Source organism: Ylistrum balloti, unplaced genomic scaffold, assembly GCF_031769215.1.
Source record: "Ylistrum balloti isolate Yb309-2 unplaced genomic scaffold, AGI_CSIRO_Ybal_v1 Utg370564, whole genome shotgun sequence".
Classification (NCBI taxonomy): domain Eukaryota; kingdom Metazoa; phylum Mollusca; class Bivalvia; order Pectinida; family Pectinidae; genus Ylistrum; species Ylistrum balloti.
In genome coordinates, this window is record NW_026782354.1 from 70,327 (window position 1) to 84,550 (window position 14,224).

The 14,224-nt window shown below is 36.7% G+C and overlaps 1 protein-coding gene and 1 pseudogene across 1 annotated transcript; both read left to right on the plus strand.

Annotated features, from left to right (window-relative positions):
- Window positions 1-519: 519 nt before the first annotated feature.
- LOC132556341 (collagen alpha-1(XXV) chain-like) lies at window positions 520-7,486 on the plus strand. Its single transcript, XM_060220731.1, has 4 exons — window positions 520-710; window positions 1,072-1,178; window positions 2,779-2,964; window positions 7,344-7,486. Exons 1-4 carry the CDS (start codon window positions 520-522, stop codon window positions 7,484-7,486), a joined length of 627 nt encoding a protein of 208 aa, XP_060076714.1.
- A 509-nt stretch (window positions 7,487-7,995) lies between these two features.
- On the plus strand, window positions 7,996-9,651 carry LOC132556342 (uncharacterized; annotated as a pseudogene).
- The last annotated feature ends 4,573 nt before the right edge of the window (window positions 9,652-14,224 follow it).

Below are 14,224 nucleotides of genomic sequence, written 5' to 3' on the forward strand. Positions count from 1 at the left end.
ACATAATGATAAAGATGTCTGTAACTTTATTCTTTATTCCTTTCTTGATTTGTTTATTTATTCCTTTATCTATTTCTTTTATATCTATTTATTTTTATTCTAACCGAAATATTCTTTTCGATGTTTGGAATATTAGTCTATAAAATGTGGTATTAATCTGATTTGCCGTGAAATCTTATCAGGCGATTTGGTAGATAAAAATTCATACAAAAGTAGAATAATTGATGTCGTAGTTCTTAAGATAATTTATTATATTGGTGTATTGTTAACTTACATGAGGCGAAATACTAGCCTCAAAATTCTCACCCTAATATATATATATACATGTATAAATCTAAAAAACAACAACGATAACATTAATCTATATAATTCTTCCACTTTCTGTCATTGGTTGTACTAAGTATTAATACCGCTGTATGAAGTCGAACCATCGTTAAGCTTGCTAATCTGTAAGGTCACATGTCTTGTCTAAAGATATGCCGAAGTTTTGATAGAGTTTCTGACTATCACTGACACACGATGACAACTGTTGTTGTTTTGGTGATGGTCTTGGCTGTGGCGTTTGCTTATAGCAGTCAACGAGATTACAGGTATGATGTTCTTCAAGCTGAAGTCTCACACCTGAAGGAAGTGGTATCCAACATCCACGCTGAACTGGATAAATTTCGCAAACAGCAGGATGAGATGTGTCAGGATGTATGTGAATCTAGGTAAGTTTCTATGAAATTTTACGATCACAAATTCTCATGTGTGATGTCTCCTCGTCGAACGTCGAATAGTTGGTGTATTTTCTATATTATATATGATATTTTAACCAAACATTATTTGCCGAAATAAAATCTAAAAGCAATATTAAATTTGAACAAGTAAGCACAATGATGAACTCGCACATTCGCAATCATAGCTATATTCAGGACAGGAGAAACTGCCATTCGCACAATCTTCGCGCAATATGCGTAACGAGAAAAAACCGCTTAAATAAATTCACAGCTGATATATGTTCGCTTACAGAAACGGATAACAATCTGATATACATTTTAATGATGATATATCTTTGATTCGTTGCTAAAGAAACAGACGACAGCCAACGGACAGAAAAAATCCTATTAAAATTGATGGAACTCATAGTTTGGGCAAAAAGAACGAGGATATCGGTTTATTACCAAGAAGAAAAAGAGGTAATGTTTTAATATGTAATGTAATGATCTATATTTAGTGACAGCACGTAGATGTATATGTTATTTACGTTTCAATGTGTAATATTACCAGTTACAGCTTTGCTAAAATATGTGACAGACATTACATTAAACTGTCACACTATGATTATTACTCAGTGATGACCTGTCAAAGATGTTATTTAAATTAGTCATATTTACAATGCCTGACATCGTAATGATGAAAAACTGACCAAAATAATAGTAAGTATGATTGACGGTACGTTAAAGACTTCTGCACGTGCCCATTCCAATGTAATTGTAGTTGGCTTGGAAAAGGCGATGACGTCACTGTCAAAATAGCTGTTGACAGGTTACGCTGTCGATAAAGAATCCTTTCTTTAAATTTCAAACAAGCTATTGAGGACACTAAAATGTAGAGAGAATACACATATAAACGTTGCATAAAAAGCTATGTCACTTATAACGATGATGAATGCCAAGTCAAAATAGTTTATTGTTTATATATGTTTTTATATGTTAAACATATCGGTTGAAATAGCGGTATCATCTTGATCCTAGCAAAGTCTTTATAATTAAAGATAATTTCAAGCGTTTTGTAGAAGAAGCACACATACGATGTACACATGTCGTTGTTCGATTAATATCATTATGAAGGAGGAGACACAAAATCAGTGTTTAATGTTTCTCTTTCCAGATTACGTACCTTCATTTTCTTTGTTTTCGCACTGGAATGGATCGAAAGGTAAACAATTTATATTAACAGTAACAACAAAATAGATATCTTAATTCGATTTGATTAAACGAAGCAAATTTAATTGAACTATTTTCAAATATAGAAAAAAGAAATTAACCCGGAAAGAGTTTTTCACCAAAGCTGTACTTAAGGTGACGAAAGATGAACTTTAGATGACGAAAGTTGTTCTTAAAATGACGAAAGCTGTACTCAAGATGACAGAAGTTGTATTTAAGATGACGGAAGTAGTACTTAAGATGACTAAAACTGTACTTAAGATGACGAAAATTATACTTCTGATGACGAAAGCTGTACTTAAGATGACGGAAATAGTACTTAAGATGACGAAAGTTGAACTTCTGATGACGAAAGCTGTACTTCTGATGACGAAAGTTGTACTTCTGATGACGAAAGTTGTACTTCTGATGACGAAAGCTGTGCTTCTGATGACGAAAGCTGTACTTAAGATGACGAAAGTTGTACTTCTGATGACGAAAGTTGTACTTCTGATGACGAAAAGTAAGATGATGAAAACTGTACTTAACATGACGAAAGTTGTACTTAAGATGATAAACGTTACACTTACGATAACGAAAGCTGTACTTAAGATGACGAAAGTTGTACTTCTGATGACGAAAGCTGTGCTTCTGATGACGAAAGCTGTACTTAAGATGACGAAAGTTGTACTTCTGATGACGAAAGTTGTACTTCTGATGACGAAAGCTGTACTTAAGATGATGAAAACTGTACTTAAGATGATGAAAACTGTACTTAACATGACGAAAGTTGTACTTAAGATGATAAACGTTACACTTACGATAACGAAAGCTGTACTTAAGCGTCTATATATGACTTATTGTGAAACAGCATTTGCATCAAAGTATGAAAAGGGGGACTCAGGCTTACGAGGACCGAAAGGAGACAACGGAGCAACTGGCATTGTAGGACCTAAAGGCGACAGTGGAAAGCCAGGTACCAAAGGACAAAAGGGGCAGCCTGGGGTTTCTGGGAATACTGGACCTACAGGTCAGAAAGGGGACAGAGGAGCATCAGGTAAATATAGAAACAGCATTGAAAATCTTCCTTGTGATTAATTTATGATTTCATACTACAGTATCTAATTCTGAATGTGTGTTGCAAGATTTTCTCTACTTGTAGTTACATGTATCCAAATTAGTTCTTATCACAGGCTCTTTATCTTATGATACTACAGAGAAGGGTATGATGTTATGGACTTTTGGAGACCAAAATTCAAAACATGGAGTGCTCATCATCACGTGACGATTTTCCATCTCCTTATATAATTTTAGTTATATAAATATATAAATATAAACTTTATTTGTTTTACAACAATTGCGAAACAAGTTATTTAAACTTATACTAATCACTCTTGTTGGCCCGGATGTAAGCGCGCGAGGGGCCTTATTGTGGGAGGAAACCGGAGTACCCGGGGAAAACCCACGCGGTCGGACAGGTGACCACTTACCTTTTCACGTCCGTTCCGGGAATCGAACCCCGGTCGGCTAGGTGAAAGGCGAGTGCGTTAACACTGCGCCACCCGACCACCCAATTTTAGTTCCACAATGTCCACAATCAGACGAGGATAGCATCTTTTATATAGTAACGTGTTACTTGTGATCAACTTTTATAACACGTCCCAAGTTCCAGGGTTTATATCACATGCCAAGTTCCAGGGTTTATATCACGTCCCAGTACGAAGGGTTTATATCACGTCCCAGTACGAAGGCTCTATATCACGTCCCAGTACGAAGGCTTTATATCACGTCCCAGTACGAAGGCTCTATATCACGTCCCAATACGCAGGATTTATATCATTTTCCGGTACGAAGGGTTTATATCATGTCCCAGTACGAAGGGTTTATATCACGTCCCAGTAAAAAAGGGTTTATATCACATGCCAAGTTCCAGGGTTTATATCACGTCCCAGTACGAAGGCTTTATATCACGTTCCAGTACGAAGGGTTCGTATATCACGTCCCAGTACAAAGGCTTTACATCACGTCCCAGTACGAAGGGTTTATATCACGTCCCAGTACGAAGGCTTTATATCACGTCCCAATACGCAGGGTTTATATCATTTTCCGGTACGAAGGGTTTACATCACGTCCCAGTGCGAAGGGTTCGTATATCACGTCCCAGCACGAAGGATTTATATCACGTCCCAGTACGAAGGGTTTATATCACGTCCCAGTACGAAGGGTTTATATCACGTCCCAGTACGAAGGCTTTATATCACGTCCCAGTGCGAAGGCTTTATATCACGTCCCAGTGCGAAGGGTTTATATCACGTCCCAGTACGTAGGCTTTATATCACGTCCCAGTACGAAGGGTTTATATCACGTCCCAGTAAGAAGGCTTTATATCACGTCCCAGTGCGAAGGCTTTATACAACGTCCCAGAACGAAGGCTTTATATCACGTCCCAGTACGAAGGCTTTATATCACGTCCCAGTACGAAGGCTTTATATCACGTCCAAAATTAAAGGATTTATCATATCTGTAACGTTGGACGATCGGACGGCAGCTGAGATAACACAGAACAATTTGTGATACAGTATTTACATTGATTTAAAACATATACACATTGATACATTAATAAACCCCAATAGAAATATACATACACTCTACCACACAATCACACATTCAATACTAAATGTTCGTATTCCTGGGTTGATGTCCAACACAACACTATCTGGATGATATTTGTCACTCAAGTCGGGTAGATTGCTCAACAACTGACACTCAGTGACCCCCGCATAGGTATCACCACATCTATCCACCATCGGTAGAAGACTATAGCACTGATGTGCTTGGATGTATATCCTTCGGCTCGGAAGAGATACCGGGATAACGAAATATGACGACTATGACGATTGAAGTCGGCGTGCACAATGCTCGGTGTCATCACCTATGGGACTGGCCCAATCTGTCCGGCACCAGTTGTCTCATCCACAGCTACCTCAACCAGATTTAGATTCTTTATTTGCCGTTAGTCATAGGCACAAAAGCAATACAAATACATAAACATATGTAATACAATAGATATGTAAGTACTTCCACTCATCCACCTACCAACCCATCTATGGATTTCTATAAGAGAATAAACATGCATACTAACACTTGCTCACACAACTTCAATACTACATACTAGTCTGAGTACCACAAATATGACTTATGTAGATATATACGAACTCCTCTTACAAACAGCTAGTAAACAATTACAACAATACATGGACTTTAGAATAAAGCATGTGTATGTGTTTCATAAACATAGATAATGCGGACAAATGATCATATATCCAAGCATATAAGTCAATTTGAAGAATACTAACGACAATGATACCAGTTATCATGATTAACGGATAGCTACCGTAGTCATATAGAAAGTGCATCGCGCTTACCTGTATAAACACTTGTGCGTAACGCCTACATACATGCGTTAAAATACACATATAAACATTTAAAACATTTATATCAGTTTAGCATATGAATACTAACTTGTATGTAGAAAAATATACACAAAATATGAATGATTAACTATTATAATTGGATACTAGCACAACATATATACAATTCACGTGCCAAGTTCCAGGGTTTATGTCACGCGTCAAGTTCCAGGGTTTATATCACGCGTCAAGTTCCAGGGTTTATATCACGTGCTAAGTTCCAGGGTTTATGTCACGTGCCAAGTTCCATGATTTGTATCATGTTCCCATAAAAAAAGTAATTTTTAGTTCAAAACCTGTTTTCTTCAACTCAGAAGATCTCATTTTCTGTGGAGACGTTGCTTAGGAACCACACAAACAAGTGGAATGAAATTTTGAATCAAGTAATCTGGAACGATGGAAATAACTACAACACCTCAGGCTTTTTTACCTGTGATGTACCTGGAGTTTACCTGTTTACATTGTCTGTATGGTCGGTCAGTTCAGGTGACCAAATGTTGCTCTTTGTTAAGGCTGACAGGGAGAGAGTTCGTGTCCTGCATGCGCCTGCGTCAAATAGTATCTATAATTCAGTGTCTGTAACTATGTTGCTATCATTGTCACACGGAAACCATGTATATATTGAGTATCCGGATGGCAATGAGAATTCTTATGTAATGTATCATTTTGAAGGCGTTCAACTTTATTAAAGAAAAAGAGAAATATTTTGAGGATTATTCTCGTGCATTGTAACATAAGACTTCCTATAATTTACTGATGTGTATTGTAAGTTGTTTATTTGCCAATGTAAATTAACCAATATATTAACTTAATGACAATCTAACTAGAACAAGATAAGTTAAACATCACGATTCAATAAATATCATCAAATTTATCAATAGTGTGGAGCTTCAGCAGTGGTGATATCCCCCTAACTCCTGTTGATTTATTGTTGTTTACAAGTTGATATTCCCTGTTTTAATGTAATCTGATAGTCTCTACGCCGTCTCTTTTATCTGTTATTAATAAATATGTTTATGTCTTTTACCTGAATGGATTTCATCTAACTTATGCTAAATCCTATTTCCAAAATCGATTACGTAAAAATTGAATTCACCCGTGCGTTAAAAGTAACATTTTTCTTGTTCCGGTTATAACCGAGCCTAGGACATTTCATCAAGAAAAATAACATAGAAACAGTTTCCTCTGTTAAAGCCCCCCACCCCCCGGACAGGGGCAGATAACCGATTTACCAACTTTATGTCACTGGGTTTTGTGGCTGCTGATTATTGGTATCCGTTTTCACTTGAAAACCAGTTGTGCCTTCTGAAGATATTGGAAAGCACGGGAATAGGGACTGTTGCTCTCTACTGTGTGTTTGTAGGAGGCGACAAAATGGAAATGTCTTCTGCTAAAGGTACATTGAAGGGACCGGAAGAGATTTGATGCTCTCATTGCCTCATTGTATCAGTTCCTATACTGTCTGTCTGCTTCCCATTTCTTTATTTTATCCACCCCCTCAAAAATAATTAGAATCGATTATTGAAATAGATAAAACCTTATTCTTTGCAATAGAAATACATTGTAGGAAGTTCTGTTTTGTAAAATTTGATTTCTATTGTTTATTGATAGTATCTGTATTGTTGTGATGATTTTTTACGGGTAATAAAGCAAGTCCTACAAGAGACAACTCATGGTACTACTGACGATGAGATCTCAGAGTGTGATGATAATCAACTTGATTTTCAGCCTATGATAGCCTCTCAAGACCAAGTTAGTGAACCATCATATGTGCCACAAACAATAACATGTTCAGTTCAAATGAAGTCGGTGAAGTGTCAGGCTAATGTAAACAATAAACAATGAACAATGCGGATACAGGTAGGAGCACCATATTTGTTGGACTTTTCTCTGCAGAAAACTGTAATGTGCTCAGTAGGAGTGCCGTATACATTGTTAAAAAGTCAAGATGATTTTTTCCTGAAAGAAAAAGTAAATGAATCTGATGACAGTGAAAGCAGTGAAAGTAAAAGTGAACTAGAATGGAAAGATGACAACACAACTGATGACCCAGATTTTAATCCTGAAGATTATGATAAGATGGTTTGTGATGAAAGTGATTTAGATTAAGATGACGAGACTAAGGAGGCAGTTGTTATCAGAAATGATGTTGATCCTGAAGATGAGAGACAGTTCTTGGTATCAGAAACACAGTTACACAAACTTTTATCTGTATGTCACATTTATGGCTTCAAATGTGAGCCTTTAATTAAGTTTACAAGGGAACTCTTTTTTCAGCTACAATAAAATGTGTAAATGGACACGCACAAATGTTTGAAAATCGGAAAACTCATCGTGGTATGCCAGTATCAAATCTCATCGTTGCAGGGGCAATTCTTTATAGTGGAAATAATATTTCAAAGACTTTAAGATTGTTCAAACATATGCATCTTCAAATGATGTCTGCTTCAACATATGCTCGTTTACAACCAGCATATATTGTGCCAGCTGCTATTCGATCCTGGGAGTTTAGTCAGCAGGAACTCCTGGAGAATTTTCAAGGAAGAACTCTCTCCGTTAGTGTTGATGCAGGATGTGACTCGCCAGGTTACAGTGCCAAATATGGTTCTTACACACTGATGGACAAGGAGATCAAGAAGACACTGGATGTACAGTTATTACAGGTATGGAGTTAAAATCTTATTTTTTGTCAAGTTTAAAAACTATAATAGTTTAGGATGATATATTGACCTTGTTATTGTTAGCTATAAAAAAATCAAATTCTTATTTCAAATCGTATCAGAATTTAGAAATTCAGTCTAATTTGTTGTTGATTTTAAATTGTATACAGTCACTTTGCATGACATTGGGGGGCCACCATAAATGACCAAGGCTGTTAATAGGATGTTAAGTTATATTAAATTATATCAAAATAAAGTACACAGAATATAGAAATTTATAATCCAATATGTTGTAAAATACTACAGGATATGTAGAAGTGACTATTTTGTTAACAGAGTAATAAAGTAAAGGGATTACCCCACATGGAGAAGGAAGGACTAAAAAGGGGCCTAACCTTTCTTCATCCAGGAACAAGATCTTGTTACTGACCGGCATCAGATGGTGAAGTGGTATATGAGAACCACATGGCCTGAAATCAGCCTCTATTTTGATGTCTGACATGTTGCTAAAGGTATAAAGTTATTATCAAGCAGCATATATCTTTATATTTATCTCTCGATCTCTATTTGGTTTTTCTTCGTTTTTGTATTAGTGGGAAACCTAAAATATTTCTGAATTAAAATTCTACAATTCAATGGTTTACATTATTGGTTTTACATTTTCTTAAATCATCAGGTGTATCAAAAACGTTGGAGACAGCAGCGAAAAAAGAGTGTGAGAGTATCCGCCCTTGGATAAAAAGCGTGGCTAACCATTGCTACTGGGTGTCTGCTTTCTGTGGATACAATTCTGACATGAAACTTGGGTTCTGGAAATCTGTCTCGAACCATATGACCAACCACCATGACTAAGACTGGAAATATGTTTCCCGTCATCATGGACCTATCACAATAGAGAGAATATGGTTGAAAGAAGAAGGTATTTGTTTAATATTATCATTATTATGATAGTTGTTGTCTTCCATAATCATTTTTACTATAGCTATCATAGAAAGCTAACCTGTTATAGATTTATCATTTGATTTCGTTAATCTCTATATCAAATATTTTTTGTAGTTGCTTACAAATGCTTACAAAATTATCTCGAATATAAACAAGGCTACGTGAAAATTGAAGGCTTGTAATGTATTATTTCCTGTCTTTTATCATTTGACTGGGTTCTAGACCACATAAAATGCTCCGAGAGGTGGTGGAAAGCAAAGTTCCTCTACGTTACATACCAAAGCTTTCTCCAGTGCATCAGACCTATGGACTGGAGGTATTTCACAGCGTAGTCAACAGCTTTGCACCAAAAACCACTCACTTCGATTACCCTGCTAAGGTGGCCAGGTAAAGTTAGAAAAAAATACTCAAGAACAAGTATATGAAAGCCTTTAGAATGTCTTTCTTTGTTGTTTAGATTCTTTACTTCATTGTTATAGACTCAATATTGCTGCACTTCATTTCAATGAAAATGGAAAGCGACGCCAGGCAACTACTCCGGATGGACATCTTTGCTGGCGAGTAAGCTATCCCAAAGGGGAAAACGGCGAAACGGTTGTAGTGAAACCAAACAGAACAGCTGTCACCTATGGTAAAGAGAAAATGCATCACAATTTTCAACAAAATACATAGTTCTATGAGGAGAAAATTTTACCAGCACACTTTTATACTTGTAATGTTTTGACAAAAATGAAGGAAAAGTCGTTGATGGAAAGGAGACAACTGTTTCCATGCTACCAGTAAGCCATTCGGGAAGCCAACACCTTCCTTGGATATAAACCTCCAGCTGTGACTAGTTCTTTTCCAAACGTTGACAAAATAACACTGATTTTACAGCGTCGGTCACGTTTTGCTAACGTCCAAAATAATGGAGCCATGACATCACAGTTATCTTCGACATGTCATCATTTTGCTTAGACATATAGGAGTAGTTTGCTTCCATCTTTACACTGTGGTAACGTTTATCATTAAATTCAGCTATCTGTTTTGAACCCAATTATTTAGTTTTAAATCGTCCAGTTGTCAAAGATTTAAGACATTGATATTCAACACTAATAAAATGATATTTCAGTGGTATTTCACCCCTGTGTTTTGTAGACTGGAATTTCTCAACTCGAGAGGTGATCTTTTAAAAAGTTTATAGAGCTAGAAAATTACCCCAGGGGTTGAGATATCCCTGTCTTCAAATTACAGAGGTGATGGGTATTTTTTCTTCCATGCTTTAGAGGATCTCTCCTATATGGTCCACGGAAAATGCCATGAAATTGACACCATTGATTGGTGGCGTGTTTACACAACAAGAAGTGATGACATCATCCAATTACTTAGGATCATCCCAGTGTGTGCCATATATCTTATCTACCCTAATAAAGACAGATTGATCTTTCCCTACCCAACACAGATATTACTCGAAATTATGGGAGAGTAAAATGCCTTGTCAGGTGAAATTTAACAAAATATTATTCTATTGATCAAGAAGTAAAGAAGACATCGTAGGAGGAAAGCAGAATTATTGGTATTTATTTTTGTTTTATTTTGGATGTGGTCTTATTTTGGTCTGGAATATTTAAATCCTGTGTATTGATCCGAAGGGAACGTATGTCTTATTTTAGTAACAACGCAAGCTGAAAGAATTGTTCTATTTTCCCGACTTAGACGTTGCCATATCCAAAAGCAAACCCCCGGTAGCTGCATGGCGCTAAGTCCTGAAAATAAATAGGCAATAGCAATAACATTGTACTAGTTTTTCTTGTTCTATAGTTCTGATACCATTGTTTTACAATGCACATGTCTTTACAAAAACAAATTATGTTATGTTAAAACATATCGTAATTTATAAAGAAAAACTTGACAGAGAAGTATAACCAAATTCTTATTCTAATCTTAAACTGCAGGGTTCACGTCTCAAACGGTATCTCTCCAACAAACATACGTCAATAACCTAATACATAGCCCTGTTAAATTGATTTTATTATTTTCAATATTTTCACACTAAATGAGATAAACTATGTTCTTTTCCCCGCCGATTTCTGACTAGCAAGGGCAAGCTCATTAAGCTAGTTTACCTGCTTTGCACAGCATGTGCAGTATGCCTAAATTATCTAAGGTGAAGTCGTGAAATTTACATATGAAAGGTCTTTCAACTTCCTATCAATATTCTAAATTGATATGTGACTTGTAATCTACTGAAGATCAGTTATAGCTCATTCTTACCAGTTTGTATTTTGGAGACGACCAACTTCGGCTATATCATCTTCCCTTGGACTCCAGGAACCATCGCCTGTCGCTTCCTCGCTGTCACTTGGCCTCACGTCTTCCGAATTTGCTGCACCGCCGTTCAGTCTAGGCTCAAACTGATACGGGAGTACTTCCATGTGCCTGAGGATTTCTTCGAGGTCTAAGTCTTCACCGCGAATCATTTCAAAAGCTGATATGCGTTACCTCAATTGTTCCGCTTTTGTTTACACTTTCGGCATGCGAGTTCTGCTAGTCTGACGTCACGAAGTCACGTGGCAGGTAAACTCATTATAGATCGACAACCGCGCTCATTCCAACAAAACTAAACAAATAAAAACTAACATTCACGCCGCTGAAAATATTTTTATTTGTTTCATAATGTTTTTATATAACATTTGAAAACAATTAAGTAGAAAGAGCACGTTATAAGATATTGATAAACGTCCTTTAAAGTCATTTCTAGATCAGGTTCACGAAAGTGATTTTCTGCACTACAGTTACTACATGTCCGTGCTGACAAATACGGACATCCGGATTCCCATAGGGAAACTCACTTTTTATACTACTTTTTGACATGTCAAAGATCCCATTGAAATATTTATTGAGGAAACAGTGGGTTAAGTTTTTATTGCTTATCATATGAATAATCAAGAAACTGCATACGAGTTATAAGGTTAGTGCCAATAGATGATTTTTTATATGTATGGGTCATGCTATAATGTCATACTAAATGAACTACTAAGCATCAAGGTATAACGTTAATTCCGGTTAAAAATACTTGCACCTGACAATCCTTGTTACAATTGTTGTTCAATGTTGCACAATAATTAATCCGACACGTGGTATTTGAGTTCAGTTTTATTTGGCATTGTGGTTACAAAAGTTACTGGTTAAGTCCTTCCCCCATCTCCCGCTTAAGTCTCTACTCGCCTTGGAGTCGCGAGCCCTAGGCTCCAACTTCTCTCCCCGGCCACTACCCAACAACTTTCCCCTGCTCACAATCGTCTTAGTATTAATAATACCTAACACTTCCATTCTAGCCGAGCCCCGATTGGATGACAATAACCCAACCCTCGGAGAATATAATTATCAAGGCACGTGCGCTCTCAGGTGACCTTATCTCACCTGGCGGCAGGGATCTAGATAAACTTTCCAGTCCAGCACTCTATCTACTCAAATCAGTGATCCCTCCCCAGCTATCTCGCTACCGTGGCTAGGCACCTGAGGCACACCCTAGGTATCTCAGGACTAACACACTGCCTGTCCATCACAGGTCGTTAAGCCTGGTCCGGTGCCTGACCTATGACACCTGTTGTTACTGCTCCCTGAGATACCTTTTGTACTTTAATTTCTGACCCAAAATGTACTTTCACTATCCATTCTGTTACATCAAAGCTGTACACCAGGCAAGATATATCAAGCGAATTGTTGATAACTTCCATTCGAACTGACTGAGAACAAAATGTTCACGGCCTTCATCTCACGTTTTATACATACATAATGTTTCTGCACCATGAAGCATTTGTAATAAACACTATTGACTAATAAGTTAACAAATGAGGTTGATAAGTACACATAATTAATTGGGCGAATGGTGACAATGTACAAGAGTCAGGATGATGGAGAAGTAGGGGTTGTTTATAGTAAATGTAGTATTAACTCTATATCTTCCACCTCTGAGGGCCAGGTGACGTAAAATGGTTTGAGATTTAGCGATAAGCTATCTCTCTTGGATAGGAAGAGAACAGTTGTACGCTACGTTATTGTCACTGGCATCAAATCTCTTGTATAGGAAGTGAGACAATAGACAGGTTATACACCATGTTAATGTTATTGACATCAGTTAACTCTCTCTTTATATACACATTTTGGTTCTGATACAGAAATATCGACATTATTGAGGTAAGGCAATTAAACATTTGTTAAAAACCAAGGAGGAACTCTGTTTTATTAGTTAACATGACTTGTGCTTTTTATGGTAGTCTCTAATTTTACTTCACCGGCTCATATAGACTTACTTATATCCATAATTAGGGAAACGATTTTTCTCTAAGATGAAGTCAGTTCATGCTGACATTTTACCTATGTCTAGCGTGTTGGTGAGCAATGTCTCAAGCGTCCTTAAGACCAATTAAAATGCCCAAGGCAGTAGCCAGTATGTAGTAGCCAGTTTATCTCTCGTGTATGAAATTTAACAAAAGTTTTTCATATTGTAAATGACACATGTTTGCTTAGTTGTCGTGCTTCACATGAAATTATCAATCCAACCCCATCATCTACCCAACCCGAATGGATGTCTGATGAAATAACCCAAGGTATACGGTTTAAAGGACGCTCTTGACATAGCAAACTACCGTGTTCAACGTAACAGGGTTACATCTATGATTCAGGAGGCAAACTATATATTACCAATCGGTCACCGAAAGTAACCTAGGCAATCCTAGTAAACTATGGAAATTTGTAAGGGATCCTGCTCCACAAAAAAAATATTTCAACACCTTGCATGGTCCTAAACGGAAATTAAGAAACATTTTACAAATGAGAAAAAGCTGAAACTTTTAACCATTATTTATCTACTATTGCTAGTAAATTAACAGAATACCTGTCTAAAGTTTCGTCAAACTTTGTAAAACTTACTGAGTTTGTGAAAGAAAAACTTTCTATCCCACTTAATTACCGATAAATTTGTCCAAAACTTTCTTAGAGGTCTTGACGAGCATAAATCCGTTGATCTGGATGGAATTAATTTAAAAGTACGTAAATTATGATATGACCATGTTTCTAGGCCTCTGTAAGTTCCCTAGTGATTGGAAACTTGCAAAACGTTTTACCAATTCATAAAAGTGGATCTAAATCAGATGTGTCCAATTTTAGACCCATATCTGTCTTAAATGCATTATCTAAGATTCTTGAGAGGCATGTACATTGTGAATTTTACAAATATCTATGTGCAAATAACCTGTCGGTG

Excerpts from the sequence above, each read along its gene's own strand:
- LOC132556341 (XM_060220731.1), top strand. The coding sequence starts at position 520 with ATGACAACTGTTGTTGTTTTGGTGATGGTCTTGGCTGTGGCGTTTGCT. Across the intron at positions 711-1,071 it reads CAGGATGTATGTGAATCTAG|AAACAGACGACAGCCAACGG; the intron begins GTAAGTTTCTAT and ends TCGTTGCTAAAG. Across the intron at positions 2,965-7,343 it reads AGGGGACAGAGGAGCATCAG|AAAAAGTAAATGAATCTGAT; the intron begins GTAAATATAGAA and ends TTTTCCTGAAAG.